Genomic DNA, 19,404 nt, shown 5'->3' with positions numbered 1-19,404 from the left:
CAGCAATCGGCACCAACTTCTAGACACTACTTTCCAAGTTAGTATTCCAGGACAGAGAACACAAACTCCTCAAACCATTCATTGTTCCTTTACAGATGCCAATTATTCAAGAAAATCGAGTAGAAACAAAACTGGATGAAGCAATATTTTAAAATGCCAAAGAATAAATTTCTCCTCTGGGAAAAGGGGTCGTAGGAAATTTTCTCACCAATTTTGAGTGGTGCATCTGGGGCTGGAGTTGCATAGAGGAGATTCTCTGGTTTAAGATCACGATGGACGATCCCATTTTCATGTAGGTACTAAACAGAGAAATAAGAAAGTAACATCTGTGTAATTATATTTATGGTTCCAACATTTATATTTAATCTTTTCATGACTACAACCATCTTTACTAAGTATACATGGGTTAACAACTCACACATATTATGATTTAAAAAAAAAATCACAAGGAAAATATATTTTAAACTAAACACCATTAAAGGATAGCTTATAAATAAAAAACCTGTCACCCTCGAGTCAATTCCGACTCACAGTGATCCTATGGGACAGAGTAGAACTACCCCATAGGGTTTCCAAGTTGTGGCTGGTGGATTTGAATTGCTGACTTGGTTAGCAGCTGAACTCTTAGCTACTATGCCACCAGGGCTCCATAAGTAGTCACCTAAAAGTGAAATGAAATTTAAATTGTGTAGAACCAATTTCTAGAAATGAAATATTTACTCCTTAAGAGAATATTAATTGAAGTTCCCCTTATGTATATTACTATATGTGCTGGAATTATTGTTATAATAAAGTCAACGCACCGTGTATTTAAATTTGTTCAGTTTATTATCTGAAAAGCATGTGTGATCTTAGAAACTTACAACCTTAGGCAAAGGCTTAACAATTACTGTTTGAACAGCCATTAAAATGTGAGCAGTTTTTATAGAGACAATATTCTTAGTATGATAAACACTGTTTGATGATGATGAATACACCAATCTCATAGGCTCTTCTGAGAATTAGGAAATGCAATTATCAATATATATATAAAGGGTTATATTCAGGATGAATCTTAAGGATCATTTCTAACTACCCCACTCATTTTAAGGTACTTTAAATTATTTTGTAAAATTTTATTTAATCACACATGTAATATTTTCTTGTAAATAATAAAGTCCTATCTTATCTCTTACCCCAGTCCCAGACATCTCTCCAAAGGCACTCATCAGTTTGAAATGATCGAACTTTTTTCTGTGCATTTACAAACATAAAAATTTGTATGTCTTTGCTTTTTGCTTTTCTCCATTTTCTTACATAAATGTACCATAAATACAAAATTTTTCTACACTGCTAATTTTTTTTCACTTAGCAATATATCTTTGTAACCTTTCAATGTATTACTTCAGCTTATTCTATTTAACTCTTGCATTCATTTTGTTGGATGCATCACAATTTATTTTGCTATTTTCTTTCTGATGTACTTTCAACTTTTAAAAATTACAAATAATGCAGTAATAGACACTGTTGCAGGGGCAGTGGTCATTTAGTGATAAAATTCTCAACTGCCAGGAGGAAGACCCAGGTTCCATCCCCAGCCAGTGCATCTCGAGCTCAGCCACTACTTGTCTATCAGTGGAGGCTTTCATGTTGCTGTGATGCTAAACTGGCTTCGGCGGAGCTTCCAGACTAAAACAGACTAGGAATAGAGGCCTGATGATCTACTTCCAAAAATCAGACAATGAAAATCCTGTGGATCACAAAGGTCCAATCCCATTGTACATGGGGTCACCATGGGTCTGGGGCAGGTTCACTGACATCTAACAATAAGAAGCATTGTTGCATTTGCATGTTTGGGCATTTTTGCTGGTATTTTAATAGGATAGATTCTTGGAAGTAGATGGATCTGGTGAGGTATGTTTTAATATATACTGCAAAATCTTCTAAAAGGCTCAATCAATTTTCACTCAAACCAATAGTATATGTGTATATTTTTCCTAATATCTTTTCACCAAAACTGTACTTTCAGCCTTTTGTTGAGCTGGTATGTAAAAACTGTATCTTAAAAAGTTTGGTTTAATTTGTCTTTCCCTGTTTACTAGTTTGTTCTATAGGGTCGCTATGAGTTGGAATCAACTCGACAGCGAGGGGTTTGTTTTTGCTGTTGTTGTTTGTTTACTAGCATAGCTGAATTTCTCTTCCTATGCTTATTGGTCTGTCATTTCTCCTTGACTATGAATTGTCAATTCATATCCTTTGCCCATTTTTCTGTTAAGAGAAATGGTTGTCAGTGTGCCGTAGTCTTTCTTTCCTTCTACTTCATGGGGGAGGTGAGGGAGTCATTTCTTTCCACTCGAGTCAACTAAGGGAGGGCAAGTGGATTTGAGATCACAATTTTTAGAGTTTGACAGGTTTGGGGACACAGGCACTGATACCTGGATCACTCATGAAAAATCAAAACATGAGAGGCTGGTTGGAGTATGCTAAGTGAGGAGAGAGTGCCTCAGTGGGATTCAGCCGTCCTTAAATGACAGCTAGACAAAGGCGCACTTTTTTAGGGGCCCCATGTGGGCTCTGCAGAAGGGAACAAGACGCAAGTCTCCTTGAAGAGTGGTTCCCTTGAGGAGTGATTTCCCGTGAGGGTGATGCTACCACCTCAGCATGACAGGAGGCAGAAAATGAGGATGGTCAAGCAGGCAGCTGAGAAGCCATCGGCTCCTCAGAGGACCCGGGATGAGAGAACTGCTCTGTGGTGCAATGGTCTCTATAGAAGCCATAAATGTGTTCCACAAAGGAAATAACAGGCATTTGTAGCCAGCCAGACCCAGAGAGCACCAACACCAGATTACAACTGTACCAATCTGGTAATACCTTCTTAACCCTCCATCTCCTCTCCTTCCTCCCCACCATCATCCTTACAACTCAACCCTGGAAGGACCACAAATAGCATCTAGCTGGTTGAAAAAGAGCATGAAAGAGATGAGAAACTAACAAGTACCTCCTACTCCATAATTATAAACTATAGATTTTTAAAGTTCAGGTTGCAGGAGGGGAGACGTTTAAAATTGGATTAGAGTCTAACATTTCGGTCTTTTTCTTATCTAAGAATGGCTAGAAAAGCTGTGGGAATGGCCTGAAATTTTACTCCTGGAGGAGAAGCGTAAGATGACACATGCAATTTTATCTGCAGACTACTCAAGAAAGGGAAACAATACATTTCTAAGGATTTCGACAATAAATGTAATGTTCCAGTGCCAAGGGCATAACTTTGCTGAGTTCTGATTTAATCTTATGCCCTTGGTTTTTGGTCAAAGGTCAACAAGTAAGTATATTAAGGTTTTAGGGTATTGTTTTCTTTTTTAAAAAAAAAACAGCTATTAAAGAACAATTCATGAGAAACCCTTTGGGACAATATATCCCAAGTATACCATTGTTAGCTAAGTGATTTTTATCTCAGTTGTCTCACCTGTGATGCTCACTTTGCTGGCTGTTGTGAGAATTAGAGATGAAGCAAGTAAGCACAACATACATTAGGGGCATGTTGTAGATGTTCTGCTTCGTGATTACTCTCATTGTTGTTTCACATCTCTTGGAAAATAAATTAAACTTAAAAATCCTTTGAGCTTTGAAAAATTTCCTCTCTCCCGAAGCCATAATATATTTGATCAGAAATACCTGCTTTATAATTTGTCAGATTTCCGTCTTTTGTGCTGGCTGCCAGAAAGCTCAGTGAAAATGAGGTTTCAATTATAAGTAGCCTATTTTGGGTATATTTACTTCTCCCTTCTTCGGCCTGCTTTTTTGTTTCCTTTTCTACCTTAATAGCTTTATTTTATATGCATCTTTTATTTAATTTGCCACAAAGTCTCTTTCTAAGAAAATGCAATATAAATTATGGTAAGATTATGTGGTCTATTAGTCGTTACTTTTTCACCCTTGAAATAGTTCTAAGTGGAATATTTACTGAATTTGCTATATATTATAGTTTACAGTAAGAATGTTTAGGAGTTACAAAAGGAAGAAAGTCTGTTGCATTTTGGATTTGAAACATTTTTACTATAGGTTTGCCAAACATAAAACCAAGAATCAGTATTGATAAATAGTGTCTACCATTGATGCAAGTCCCTGGATGGTGCAAACAGTGCAAACAGCTCACACGCCTGGCTGCTATCTGAAAGGCTGGAGGTTTGAGTCCATCCCGAGGTACCCTGGGAGAAGGTCCTGGCGATCTACTCCTGAATAATCAGCCACTGAAAATCCTATGGACCACAATTCTACCCTGACGCACATGGGTTCACCATGAGTGGGGATCAGTTCAACAGTAACTGGTATTTTATCACTGATAAATAGATGCATTTCAAAACCTGTTATTTTGTTTACGCTTGGCTCTCCCCAGATCTTCTGTACTTCTACTTGAAGGTTTATCCCCCAGTGCTGCTTTGGACCCTATCCAATGCCCTTCTGCCTTCTCAGAGGTATGGCCGCATCGTTCTTGCCTTCTCTTCCCTCTATTCCATCTTTCTTCCCTTTCATCATACAAATATGCCCAGACTAGCTGCTACCATCATCAAAAACAAAAGCAAACAAAAACCAAGAAAAAATAAACCACCATCACCTCCAGCCTGTCTCAAACCCAGGTATTCTCATCCTGCACTAGAAAACTTCAGCATCGTTCCACAGCTTTGAGCATGAAGGACAACTGTGATGTCTTATTTGACATTGTATCTTGTGAGGATGGCTCACAAATTTCCCAAGGGCCAGGCAGACACCCTAAAAGAATGAATTCTTTCCCATTCTAGTCAGCAAATCTGGAAAATGTAGATTCCCCTCACTGTCTGCATTTTCTCTCCTTTCATTCCTTTTTTAACACACTATAATCTTATTTCTGTCCTTGCCAAACCCAATACACACTTTCTGACCTCATTTTACTTGATCTCTTTGGCATCTAGCCACGCTGCCTAGTCCTTGAGACTCAGCTGCCAACTGAAAGGTTGGAGGTTTGAGTCCACTCAGAGGTGCATCAGAAGACAGGCCTGATGATCTGCTTCTGAAGGTTGCAGGCACTGAAAACCCTATGAAGTGCAGTTCTACTCTGATACACATGGGGTCACCATGAGTTGGAATTGACTTAATGGCAACTGTTTTTTTTTTCCCCCTTAAGTACTCTCATAAACAGCTTAACTGCCAGTCTCTCAACCTCCTGCTCCCCTCCAGACCATACCACTTCCACGACAGTCACTTTTTAAAAGTATACATCTAGTCAAATCACTCCCCTGTTTAAAATCATCACCATCTTTCCATAGCTTTTGACATGAAGGGCAGCAGCAGTGTCTTACTTGACTTTGTATCTCCAAAGGCCAGGCAGATGCCTTAAGAGAATGAGGGAAGTTGGCAAGCTATGAAATAAAAGAGAGGCATTCAGAAGTGGTAGGGACTATGTCCACCCCTGGAGAGAGCATGAGCCCTTAAGGGGCAGCAGCTACTCAGATTCTGCCAGATGTTGCCAGGTAGGAATGCAAGACCCACATTGTTAGCTTTCCTGACTTTTCAAGAAAAGATAGAAATTCAGATTAAAAAAAATTTTTTTAACAGTTTATTGAGGTATAATTTACATACAACAAACTGCATACATTAAAGAGTACAATTTGACGTTTTAACATACGCACGCACCTGTAAAACATATGCATATCCCTATGAAACCATCACCATAATCAAGATAATGAACATCACCCCAAAAGAATCCAAATTTTTGATGTAAAATATTCCAAATTTTAAATGTTGGCAACTAAATTGAAAAACACGAAACTTTGTGTAGGCCAACCAAAACACTCTGTAGTCTGGGATTCTTGCTTTGGAATTTAAAGCAAGTAGATGCTCAATAAATGTTTAAGTGTATGAGTAAATACATGCTTTTGCTTTTTTCTTTTCCCTGACTCAGCGTCTTAAATTAGCTGTTTACTGTGACTGTGTCCCTAGCCTTCTCTTTTGCTGTCGTCTTCTTGAGCACATTTGTCTATTTCCTTGCCTTCAGATATTTCCTACAGGAGAAAAAATATAAAAAATGTGCATGTGTGTAAAAAAAAAAAGTGTGGTGGGATTATGATTAGTTTCTCTTTTTCGCTTGTATAAAATCTAACTATAAAGTCATGTATTGCTGGAGTAATGATTTTTTTTAAATATAAATTTTACACAAGTGGCAGGCATTTCATACGTTTGCTTATCCTGAGTACCATGCATCTCCTGGAAATGATGAGCTCTGAATATGACAGGTACAGGACCTATCTAGTTGGTAACTAAGCCTGGCCTCATGTTAACTAAACAAACTAAACTAGGTAGCTACATTGCTAGCAGTTTAAGAATGTAATGACCATTTCACAACAATGTCCCAAAAGTATGCTCTGTTCAAAACTGTTTGTTAAGCTCCAGAGCCATTTATCTAACTGCCTGTGTCTCATTTCCAACTGGTTGTCTCACAGGCACCTGAATTTCAGTAAGTCCAAAACTGAACTCTTGGCCTTCTCCCATCTCTGTTCTTCCAGCTTTCCCCACCTCAATATGTGGTATCTCAGTCAACTCAAGTCAGAAACTGGTGTTCTCCTCTCTCTCTCATCCCCCCACCCCAATTCATGGCAAAGTTCTGTCAATTCTAAATCCTAAATGTCTTTAGAATTTCCCTGCCTCTCTCCATGTCACTGCCATGATATCAGCTGGGTCACCACAGTGGTCCCTCAACTGCTCTTTCTGATTTCCAGCATACCCCATTTTAATTCACCCGAGCAGCAAAGTGCATCGGGCCATTTATTCTCCTCGGGAGATGCCTTCTATGGTTTCCCATTGTTTTTCCCTGGATTTCAAGGTCCTCTGTGATCTGGCTCTGGTCCCCTTCCAACCGTGTATTTTGCTATTTTTCCCCTCTCATGCTCTATTCTATCCATACTGACTTTCTTTCAGTTCCTAAAAACCCTAATATTTCCCATCTCTGTCCTTGTCTAGCTGCTCCCTCTGCCTGGAGTGCTGTTTCACCCTTCTTCACCTGGCCAGCCCTCTTCACTCCTAGGTCTCAGTTATATTATCTCTTCCTCAGGGAGCCTGTACCTGAACTTCCAAACTAACATAGGTATCTACTCTCATATCTTCTCATTGATGCCTCTAATTTTTCTTTATAGCTGTATGCTTCTTTGCTTAATGTTCAGGATCCCTCCCTTACCTGACTGAAAACTCCATGAACACAACGGTAATTTTTTTCTGGTTCTCCACAGATCAAGTTCCCTGCATGGTGCCTGGCACTAAGTATGCACTCAATAAATACATTTGACTGAGCAGTTTCCTTTTCAGTTGTTGTTGTTGTTGTTGTTAGTTGCCTCGAGTGGATTTCAACTCAAGGCAGCTCCACGTGTACAGAGCAGAACTGTGCTCCATAGATTTTTCAAGGCTGTGATTTTCAGAAGCAGATTGCCAGGCACGCCTGTCTTTGGAGCAACCTCTAGGTGGGTTCGAATTGCTAACCTTTCGGTTAGCAGCTAAGTGATTAACAGTTTGTGTCATCTTGCAAAGTCTCAATAAATACTTTTGAATGAATTAATAAATTAATAACTCAATTTAGATGTGTATGTTATTCTACTTTTTAATCACTTAGATATTAAAAATGGTGGTAATTCACACCTTTTATTCATTTGCCATTATTAATTTATAATAGAAGTTAAAAATGGTTAAATCAAAAATTTGGGATTTATATTATGGCCATGTATTTTCATAGCAATATCACTGATATATCTAGCTGAAGTGAGGTTCTTAGCACCTGCTAGCTTACCAAGCACAAAATACACTTTGTTGGATAATAGTACTCAGTCACTTCAAAGGTGCTCTCTGAGGATTAGTTAGATGAATGAGATTTACATTGTTACTTTGAGAAAAACCAAAAACCAATAAGAACACTTTAATTTTAAGATCAAGGAAAAGGGTTTTATCTTCAAAATGATATTTTGAACAATTAGCTACGTGTCTGTCATTGCTTTGGGTTTTGGGTATGTCCTAGAAGTATCTAGATGAAGCAATGTATACAGTCAAGTTTCAGAAAAGGTAAGATTTTAGAAATGGAGGCTATGGGAAGGTTTGACCTATTAAATGGAGGTGGTATTCAGGGAACAATGCATAGTTTGGAAAAAGCTCCAAAAATGATGTGTAGTTACAGTGAGAGGAGCAGCAAGCAAGTTTTTGTGAAGGGAAAGAAGAGACAAGCTTGGAGCACAAGAAGACCCAAGGGAGCTTCTGAATCTGCACTCTCTGGCCAAGTAGTCTGGAGATCCTGAGTTTGACCCCATAGAGAGGCTGTATTCCGGGCTGCTCAGCGAAGCTAATGTGTCTGGAGGGTTGAGGGGACCCTGAGTTTGACCCCATAGAGAAGCTGAACTCCATCCTGGTTAGTGAAGCTGTTGTGTCTGGAGGGTTGAGGACGAATGGGGAGGTCACTCCATCCTCAGGGAAAGAGATGAGCTCCTCCACAAGGAGGAAGATGCTGAAAATATGATTACAAAACATAACTGTGGTTTAGACTAAAGTACACACGTTTTGTACATTAAAAAAATTAGATGTCTCAGGGATTCATTATTATTCTTTATCATTTTACAGTATTTCATTGTGTGTACATACTGTAATTTGTTTATCCATTCATCCGTTGATAGGCACTTAGGTTGCTTCCAACTTTTTGCTATTGTGAATAGTGCTGCAGCGACATTGGTGTGCATATGCCTATTTGTGTGATGACTCTTATTTCTCTAGGATATTTTTCTATGAGTGGGATTGCTGGATTATGTGGTATTTTTCTTTCTAGCTTTTTAAACAGGTGCCATATCATTTCCATAGTGGTTGTACCATTTTACATTCCCACCAGCAGTGCATAAGAGTTCTAATCTCCCACAACCTCTACAATATTTGTTATTATTTTTTTTTTTTTTTTGATTACTGCCAGTGATGCTGGAGTGAGATGGTATCTCCTTGTATTTTGATTTGCATTTCTCTAATGGCTAATGATCATGAGCATTTCCTCATGTGTCGTTAGCCACTTGAATGTCTTCTTCAGTAAAGTGTCTCTTCATGTTCTTTGTGCATTTTTTAACTGGATTATTTGTCTCTAAAATCTATAGAATATTTCAACACCTCAACAACCATCAAAGATTATTATTTTCTGTGTATAAACCTTTGCTTGGGTTTTTATAATAGTGGTCTCATGTAATATTTGTCCTTTTGTGATTGATTTATTTCACTCACCATAATGCCCTCCAGATTCATCCATGTTGTGAGATGTTTCATGGATTCACTTACGCTTATCAAAAGACTTCAACAAAGGAGTAAAAAGAGAGGCTACAGACTGGGAAAAAAATTTTGGCTACGACATACCTGATAAGGGTCTAATCTCTAAAATCTATAAGATACTGTAACACCTCAACGAGAAAAAGACCAATAACCCAATGTAGCTGAGTGCTTTAACCACTGCGCCAACAGTAAAATCAAACCAAAACCATTGCCATCAAGTTGATTCTGACCAAGAGTAGACAAGTTAAATTAGGTGAAGGGAAAGACAACACACAATATGCAGGAAAGCAGCACATTTTGACCAAGGTTTTTTTTTTTTTTTAAAGTCATAGAAGCTTCCTAGGCACATCCAAACACCTTGAGGGACCAAGTTACTGGGGCAGAGGGCTGGGGACCATGGTCTTGGGGGACATCTAGGTCAACTGAGATAACATAGTTCATAAAGAAAATGTTCTATATCCCACTTTAGTGAGTAGCCTCTGGGATCTTAAAAGCTTGTAAGTGGCCATCTAAGACACATCTATTGGTCCCATCCCATCCAGAGCAAAGGAGAATGAAGAAAACCAAAAATACAAGGAAAATAATAATCCAAAGGACTAAAAGACCAGATGAACCACAGCCCCCACAACAAAATTCCATTTCACACACACAAAAAAAAACAGGCTTATTGGTCTGACAGGTACTGGAGGAATCCCCGAGACTATGGCCCCCAGATACCCTGCTAACTCAGAACTGAAGCCACTCCTGAAGTCTACCTTTCAGTCAAAGATTAGACAGGCCTATAAAACAATAACACACATGAGGAATATGCTTCTTAGTTCAGGTAACTATATAAGACTAAATGGGCAACACTTTCCCAAAAGCAAAGACAAGAAGGCAGGAAAGGACAGGGAACCTGGAGGAATAGACATGGGGAACCCAGGATGGAAAGGGAAATGGGGATAGTGCTGACTTGTTTCAGGAACTGTAACCAATGTCACAATTTGTGTATAAGTTTTTGAATGAAAAACTAATTTGCACTGTAAACTTTCACCTAAAACACAATAAAATTAAAAAAAAATTAAAGTGCATATTTGAGATGCTTTAGAAAGAAAGCAGAGTTTGAGTGCAAGTGAACTATATATACAACATGACAGAGTGAAAATTTGTACAATTTGTACATTTTCCTTGGAAAAAATTTATACTCACAGATATATAAATGGTTCCTAAATCAAACATGCATTAATGTAGACAGTGGAATAAAAAAAAAAAAAAAAGGAAAAAGAATTATCTTACCATTTGGTCTTTCAAAAAAATATAATCACCAAAAGCTCAAATTCTCTTTTAAAGAGGCAAAGATAATGCTGCTACTCTGAATTCAGGGGGTGTCTAGACATGTAATTAAACTCTCTCTATGGTCCTAACAACAACTGTGTCATTGTGTAATGAAAGCTACTGCATAGCAATTTAGTTTAATTACGGCTATGCTGTGTTCGATGGGCTGTGTGTGGTTAATTGATAATGTCTCAGGAGTTGGTAGGAGGAAGTTTGAAACTCTTTAAAAATCTAACAGGACAAAGAACCAGTCATTAAAAAAAGAAAACAGTATTCTGACTACATTTTCTATTGAGAAGAAAAAATTAAACTGCATGAGTTTGCTCTTCTCTAGTCCTCAGAAAGTTTAGAATCCATATACATAAATTTAAATACGAAGTTCAAAGACAATACTCTATTTTTGTGTAATATCTGCTTTGGGGACCTGCCACTAACATTGTATTTATCCCCAACTTCTACTCTGATGTCTTCAGAATTATCAATAGTATATCAGAACAGCAGTAGGTGACTACTATTTCCTATGACCAGATAAACTAATCTGGTCAGGGTAATCTAGCTGTAGGATCTATGGTAAATCTTGATCTGTAGATCATCACAGGGCTGGAGGAATTCAAGTCAAGTAGCCAAGTTCTGAGGCCTCTTGTAGTCGTTATCGTTGGGTGCCGTCAAGTTGATTTCAACTCATAGTGACTCCAAGTGACAGAGCAGAATTGTCCCATAGGTTTTTCTTGACTGTAATCTTTATGGAAGCAGATCACCAGGTCTTTCTATTGTGGAGTGGTTGGTTGGGTTCAAACCACCAACTTTTCAGTTAGCGCCTGAGTGCTTAACCTCTGAGGTGTCTTTTTCGAAAACCCATTGCTGTTGAGTCGATTCTGATTCATAGTGAGCCTCTAGGACAGAGTAGAACTGCACCATAAGGTTTCCAAGGAGCAAATGGGGGATTCGAACTGCTGACCTTTTGGTTAGTGCTGTAGCTTTTAATCACTGTACCACCAGGGCTCCCTGAGGTCTCTTAGGCATTCTTGTTTATTTCAGAGTCATTCTTGATGTCTCTATCTCCCTCACCAGCCTTAGCCAATCAATCATAACTGCATTTCAAATAATCTCAGATCCATTCCCTCTTTCCACTTCCACTGTCATCGCTTAGTGCAGTCCTTCATATTCTCTACTGGCACTACTACATTTGTCTCTTAATCACCCTCAAACAGCCACCACCTAGGATATCATGGAGCAAATATACAATCCATTCCCACTGTGTGGTGTCTGAAGTCCTTACTCAGAGAACATACAAGCATAATAAAATAGTTGTTTTAAACTGCTAGGTTTGGGGGTAATTCGTTAATGCAGGAATAATAACTTGAACACTTCATAACCCAGTTTTAATACCACTTCCTTTGTAAAATATTCCTCCAATCTCACAAGCAAAATGAATCTTAACATTTTCTCTGCCCCGCAGATTTTCTTCTTATCCCTAGTATAATAATTGTGTGCTTGCCTATCAAAGTAAAAGATAAATTTCTAAATAATGAGGACAAGGATTGTCTTATTCACCTTTGTATCCACAGACTATAGGCACAGGGCCTGGTATATAGTATGTGTTTGATAAATGTTTGTGAAATTAATACATGAAAAAAGAAGTGGATGAATGAATGATTAGATTATGGGCTGACTAAACCCTTGGCCAGCAGGCTGTGAAGAGAAATACAATGCAAATTGATCAGTTTCTATGATCACTTGGAGAATAAAACAGAAATGACAGAAAAAAAAAATAGAATCGATCAATTTGCATTGCATTCGTCTTCCCAGCCTGCTAGCCAAGGGTGGATATTGATATTGCATTAAACGAAGAGTAGGATGAGTTGGTTTTGCTGAGTTTCTTGAACATAGAGCCATGCAAGGTTATGAACTGGAAAGGACATTGGACATCTATCTGCTCTGGTCCAAAAATGTTAGGAGTGTTTCCTGTTCCAACTGAGGTAGTCCCATCATTTCATTTACTTAATAAGTATTTATTTATTAAGTACCAATACGTACTGTACCCCAGAATTAGATCTAGCTAATCCTCGGGTCTTCGTATCTATTTGTTGATACTAAAGAGCTTCATTCAGCCCATAATCCTGAAGCAAAGCTTTTAAGATTTTGAAGCAAAATGAACACTCACTCCCCCTCAAAAAAATTTCAAAATAAATAAAAGATATAATTATCATAACGAGCCCTGGTGGTGCAGTGGTTAAAGCACTCGGCTGCTAATCAAAAGGTCAGTGGTTTGAACCCACCAGCTGCTCCAGGGGAGAAAGATGTGGCAGTCTGGTTCCATAAAGATTTACAGCCTTGGAAACCCTATGGGGCAGTTCTACTGTGTCCTATAGGGTCATATGAGTCAGAATTGACTCGATGGCAATGGTTTGGTTTTTGGTTTATAATTATTATATGAATATATCACTATCTCCTTAAACAATTAATACAAGTAATTATATTAAAGGCTACTAAGTTTCACTGGTAAAACACAGGGTCAACGAAAAAAAGGAAGACCCTCAACGAGACACAGTGGCTTCAACAATGGGCTCAAGCATAACGATGATTGTGGGCATGGTGCAGGATGGGGCAATGTTTTGTTCTGTTGTACACAGGGTCGCTATGAGTCAGAATCGACTCAATGGCACCTAACAACAACAACAACAGTAATTTTCTGGTACTAACAGCAACACTATAGGGTCACTCGGTGGCAACAGCAATTAAAAAAAAAATTAAGAGCAATACTAATACCTCACTTAGTAATTAAAATACTTCATAGTGATGCTTCAGAAAATTATAAGAGAAATCAACTTTGCCTGTATACATATCCGTTGTGCAGAAATTCTCTACATTCTACAGCAGTCACATGTCTCTTGCTCCTAACAGAGATTAAAAGATCTATTATGTTCTGTGACATTTTACTGAAAGAGGACAGAATAAAATTTTATCAAAACTCTGAAGACTTAAATATGTTGAACTTGAAGTTATTTCAAAGTCTTAAGTGTCTTCAACTCATATACACTTAAAAAAGCATCAAGCAGCTATTTTAATTAGAGTGTCAATTCCTATTAAACTAGGCTTTAGATTATAATAATTCTAGACAATCAATGTTATTTACAGGAAAGGACTATTTTAAGCCCTCTTTGGGGGAGAAATTTAGGAATTCTAGAACCAGTCCAGACTGAGAGGTTATTTAGAGTAAGAATTCCAAACTCAAATGTCTCTAAAGGACAGGCAGGTAACCTAAGAGTGAAGTGGGCAAAACACATATGTAAATGTTTTTATTTAATAACTTTTCCATAGCAATTGCTATGCAACAGGTACTGTTCTAAATGCTTTACCAAATATATTAATCCTTATAACAATTCTGTTATTCCTATTTTATATAGAAACAAGAAAAAAGTTAAATAATGTGCTCAAATCAGTTAGTAGTAGCAGCAGTGCTGGGATTTGAACCTGCATCATTTGGTCTTAGGCCCATGTTCTTTTTTTTAATTTTTATTCTGCTTTAAGTGAAAGTTTACAAATCAAGTCAGTCTCTCATGTAAAAATTTATATGCATGTTGCTAAACACTCCTGGTCACTGTCCCTCCGATAAGACAGCATACTCCTTCCCTCCACTCTCTCTTTTCATGTCCATTTTGTCAGCTTCTGACCCCCTCTGCCCTCTCAGCTCCTCTCCAGAAAGGAGCTGCCCACATAGTCTCATGTGTCTACTTGATCCAAGAAGCTCACTCTTCATCAGTATCATTTTTCTATCCCATAGTCCAGTCTAATCCCTGTCTGAAGAGTTGGCTTTGGGAATGGTTCCTGTCTTGGGCTAACAGAAGGTCTGGGGACCATGACCTCCGGGGTCCTTCTAGTCCCAGTATTTTTAAGAGAATTTGAGGTCTGCATCCCACTGCTCTTCTGCTCCCTCAGGGGTTGTCTGTTGTGTTCCCTATCAGGGCAGTCATTGGTTGTAGCTGGGCACCATTTAGTTCTTCTGGTCTCAGGCTGATGTAGTCTCTGGTTTATGCAGCATTTTCTGTCTCTTGGGCTCATAATTACCTTGTGTCTTTGGTGTTCTTCATCCTCCTTTGCTCCAGGTGGGTTGAGACCAATTGATGCATCTTAGATGGCCGCTTGCTAGCATTTAAGACTCCAGATGTCACTCTCCAAAGTGGGAGGCAGCATATTTTCTTAATAGATTTTATTATGCCAATTGACTTAGATGTCCCCTGAAACCGTGGTCCCCAAACCCCCGCCCGTACTACAATAGCCTACGAAGCATTCAGTTCATTCAGGAAACTTCTTTGCTTTTGGTTTAGTCCAGTTGTGCTGACCTCTCCTGTATTGTATGTTGTCTTTCCCCTCACCTAAAGTAGTTCTTGTTTACTATCTAATTAGTGAAAACCCCTCTCCTTCCCTCCCTCCCCCCTCTTGTAACCATCAAAGAATATTTTCTTCTCTGTTTAAACTATTTTTTGAGTTCTTATAATAGTGGTCTCATACAATATTTGTCCTTTTGCAAATGACTAATTTCACTCAGCATAATGCTTTCCAGATTCCTCCATGTTATGAAATGTTTCATAGATTCAACACTGTTCTTATCGATGTGTAGTATTCCATTGTGTGAATATACCATAATTTATTTATCCATTCATCTGTTGATGGGCAGCTTGATTGCTTTCATCTTTTTGCTATTGTAAACAGTGCTGCAGTGAACATGGGTGTGCATATGTTTGTTTGTGTAAAGGCTCTTATTTCTCTATGATATATTTCAAGGAGCGGGATTGCTGGATCCTATGGTAGTTGTATTTCTAGTTTTTTAAGGAAGCGCCAAATCGATTTCCAAAGTGGTTGTACCATTTTACATTCCCACCAGCAGTATGTAAGTGTTCCAAACTCTGCACAACCTCTCCAACATTTATTATTTTGTATTTTTGGATTAATGCCAGCCTTGTTGGAGTGAGATGGAATCTCATTGTAGTTTTGATCTGAATTTCTCTAATGGCTAATGATCGTGAGCATTTCCTCATGTATCTGTTAGCTACCTGAATGTCTTCTTTAGTGAAGTGCTTTTCATATCCTTTGCCCATTTTTTAATTGGGTTATTTGTCTTCCTGTAGTTGAGTTTTTGCAGGTTCATGTAGATAGATTTTAGAGATCATACGCTGATAGGAAATGTCATAGCTAAAAACTTTTTCCCAGTCCGTTGGTAACCTTTTTACTCTTCTGGTGAAGTCGTTGGATGAGCATAGGTGTTTGATTTTTAGGAGCTCCCAGTTATCTAGTTTCTCTTGTGCACTGTTGGTAATGTTTTGTATACTGTTTATGCCATGTATTAGGGCTCCGAGTGTAGGCCCATGCTCTCAATCACTGAGACGGAGGAGAGTGGATAAGTCTATGGTAAATGGAGAGAGCATATCCCACCCACAGCTTTTCACACTATTTGAGCAATTGCACATAGGCTTTAATTCTTAGTTATTCAACAATTTGCTTTCAAAGTTTTGATGTTAACAGTGAAACAAAATTCTTTAAACTAGTCTTAAACATTTCTGGGCAGAAACTCTAGAATACCAGGCATCTTCCACATGGGAGAAAACCAGATATTGAAGATGCCTTTTTTGAGAAAAAAATAAATGAATAAGGTAAGAGAAAGAACCAAAGAGAAGGAATCTGTCAGTCATCCACTAATTCTGTCTCTTCCACTAAATGAGAACTACAGAGCCTTTTCCTAGTTCTCTGGGCTACTGAGATCCTGCTTCTCTGGGATGCAGAAGACATAGTTTTATATGGCTTGACTTGGACTTATTTTAATAGGCCTGTAGCTCCTACAATTTTCACCTTTAAGGATTGCTTTTGTTAGTCTCCATCCAATGGATGCCATATCTAGAAAGAGCGCCGATAACACAACATTTAGTAGGTAATAATTAACTGGCCTATCTCCTTTTTGTTAACCAGAAACATATAACCTAGTAGTCAAAAGAATGTCTGAGCTCTTTCTGGCTGCCAGTCAAGACCGTATCAATAGTAAGAGACACCAGGATTACCACTCTAAGGTAACAGGCTGTAAGCCAAATCAGATGGGGTTGGGGTTTTAGTTAACTGATGCAGCATCCTCAGAGGCAGATATGTGATTTCCACAAAACGTAATGGAACACTGAAAATGTCCTCTAACCAATGCCCTCTTGCAGTCCTAAGATTAGAGAAGCTCAAACTGGGAACCAGAACACTGTAGGCACATATTTTGAAAAGAAGACAGTTTCAATTTTTTCTCTATATCAAAGCTAGGTATCAAATATAATGAATTGTGTATCCTATACTAGGTAAAATTATTTTCACAACATAATTTCTGGATTATGAATATGCAAAGGGCAACTATATTGCTATTGCCCATCAGTGAAGTCTTTTTCACCTTGGGGTATATTTATTCACTTTAACACACCACTTTTTCCTATGAATATTTATGCAATAATATTTTTATATTGACCACAAACATGTCTCAAAATTGTTTTCTTATCGACATTGCTTATGTGAGGTCTTAAAATCTGCCCTTTTCAATACTTCGCATCTGATGAGATCAATACTATATATAACAGAAAAGAAAAAAGGTTAGACAGATCTACTAATAGAAAACTAGGAATACTTCTTAAAAAATAATTTGTTATGGACTTTCAGGTACACAGTATAGGAATATAAGACGTTTCAGTAATTCAGGGATTAAAAATAAAAAGATTCAAAGATTCTATCATTATATTTAACTCTACCTTATTCTTTAAATATTGTTTGGTACTGCCAACTTGGATTAAGTGACATTGTAAATAACGATATATTCTTTTAGAATACATATGATGAAGTGTTATGTTAAAACTCTGATATTAAAACCAAATTCAGGACATTTCAATAATTGCTGATCCTATGGAAATTCCAAGCAAATATGAATGTGGTTTATGGTGCTTATGCAGAACAAGATTTTAATTATATGCAAAGCTAATGTTATTTAATAAGCTCTTTATAATGCCAAAGGAGTCCTGGTGGTGCAGTGGTTAAGAGCTACAGTTGCTAACCAAAAGGTCAGCAGTTTGAATTCACCAGCCACTCCTTGGAAACCCTATCGGGCAGTTCTACTCTGTTCTATAGGGTCCTAGGAGTTGGAATCAACTTGATGGCAATGGGTATAATGCCAAAATGATTATACTGAAACTATATTGGTTATACTTGTCATAACAAACCACATTAATCCCTGTTAACCTGTGTCAGAGTTCCCGGTCTTAAAAAGAAGTGAGATGAATGAATGAAGAAAGTCCTGAATTCTGCCAAGCTTAGTGCTCTTAGTCTCTCTATCTTCTGTTAGCATAACTTAAAGGGGAAAAAGGTGCTATTCTGCAAAAAGAGAAACTGGTAAGTGCTTGCATGTTGAAAACCAAGAGAGCTACTATGTCTGAGAGTCTCCCTGGTCATCACCAGGCTCTGGAGCCACGTGGGCAAGGTGAGACCAGTCTAAATACTCAGTCCACAGGTGCTATACCAAATTTTCTGACCCTGTGAAACTGGTATAAAACGGGAAACTACTTGTGAGGAAATACAGTAAGGGAATGGAATTTGGATCTGCAAACTGTCCTTTAACCTCCAAATCAACCATATTTATTTACATTAAAAAAAAACATACTTGATATATTTACTATTAGGTGAATAACACAACTTATCAAATACATTATAAAAGATTTTATTTATTAATGCCAAATTACATAAAATATATAGTACATGAATTTATTTATATTACCTTTATTGAGGTATAAAATACACAGAGTTTAGTATACAGTTTAGTATACAGTTCCATGCGTTTTTGCATGTCCTCATCCCTGGTCCAGGGGTCATTTTTATCACCATAGATTAATTTTGCCTTCTAAAATCTCATATTAATGGAATCACACAGTATGTACAATTTTGTGTTTGGTTTATTTTGCTTAACACAACATCTTGGAATTTCATTCACGTTGTTGAAAATATCTTCAGCCTGGTTGTATTTATAATTGAGTGGCAATCTGTTGTATGAATACATTATAATTTATTCACTAAGCTGGGCATAGATATTAATTTTGAGGTTTCAGCTATTATTAATAAAGCTGCTATGGCCATTAAAAACAATTGAATAAGTCTCCTACTCAATTTCTTACTATTGACTCAATCAGGGATGTTCAACATTTGATGCTCCCATCATTCAGATGCTGATAAAGTTACAGAGCTAACCAGCACCTGGAAGAGCTATTGTTATTCCCACTTACTTTTGCCCTAAAAAGATGAAATACGTATTTGCGGATATTCTTAATTTATTTGGGACAGATTCAATTTTTTAATTACAGCATGTAAACTGATTTTCTCTCATCTCTCATGATGTCAAATACATAGTTTTCAGGAACTGAACCCAAGAGTAAAAAAGCAGACAAAAATGTAAGCAGGCTCATCTGCTGCAATGCACCTGTGATTTTTATAGTGGCTGTACCTCACTTAGGGGCCCTGGTGGTGCAGTGATAAGAGCTCAGCTGCTAACCAAAAGGTCAGCAGTTCAAATCCACCAGCTGCACCTTGGAAACCCTATGGGGCAGTTTTATTCTGTCTTATAGGGTTGCTATGAGTCGGAATTGACTCAACAGCAACGGGTGTTTTGGTGAGTGTATCTCACTTGTGTTATTTCCATCCCATCCTGAGTTTCTCCTATTCTAGAACCTCTGTTTGCTCATCTGTGTCTCTGGCTTTTGGTCCAAGATAATCATAGCAGTATATGGTAGTGGGACG

The 19,404-nt window shown here is 37.9% G+C and overlaps 1 protein-coding gene across 2 annotated transcripts in view; it reads right to left on the bottom strand.

Moving 5' to 3' along the window:
* Nucleotides 1–19,404, bottom strand: part of CAMK4 (calcium/calmodulin dependent protein kinase IV) — a 298,827-nt gene that overhangs the window by 46,533 nt on the left and 232,890 nt on the right. For both annotated transcript variants that reach the window (XM_023548086.2, XM_003404739.4), the window contains exon 6: nt 209–299. In XM_023548086.2, the coding sequence (XP_023403854.1) occupies nt 209–299 (91 nt within the window). The remainder of the gene's footprint in view (nt 1–208; nt 300–19,404) is intronic.

Source organism: Loxodonta africana, chromosome 2 (genome assembly GCF_030014295.1).
Source record: "Loxodonta africana isolate mLoxAfr1 chromosome 2, mLoxAfr1.hap2, whole genome shotgun sequence".
NCBI lineage: Eukaryota > Metazoa > Chordata > Mammalia > Proboscidea > Elephantidae > Loxodonta > Loxodonta africana.
The sequence above is the reverse complement of the archived record's forward strand: the minus strand, read 5'-3'. Positions and strand labels throughout refer to the sequence as shown.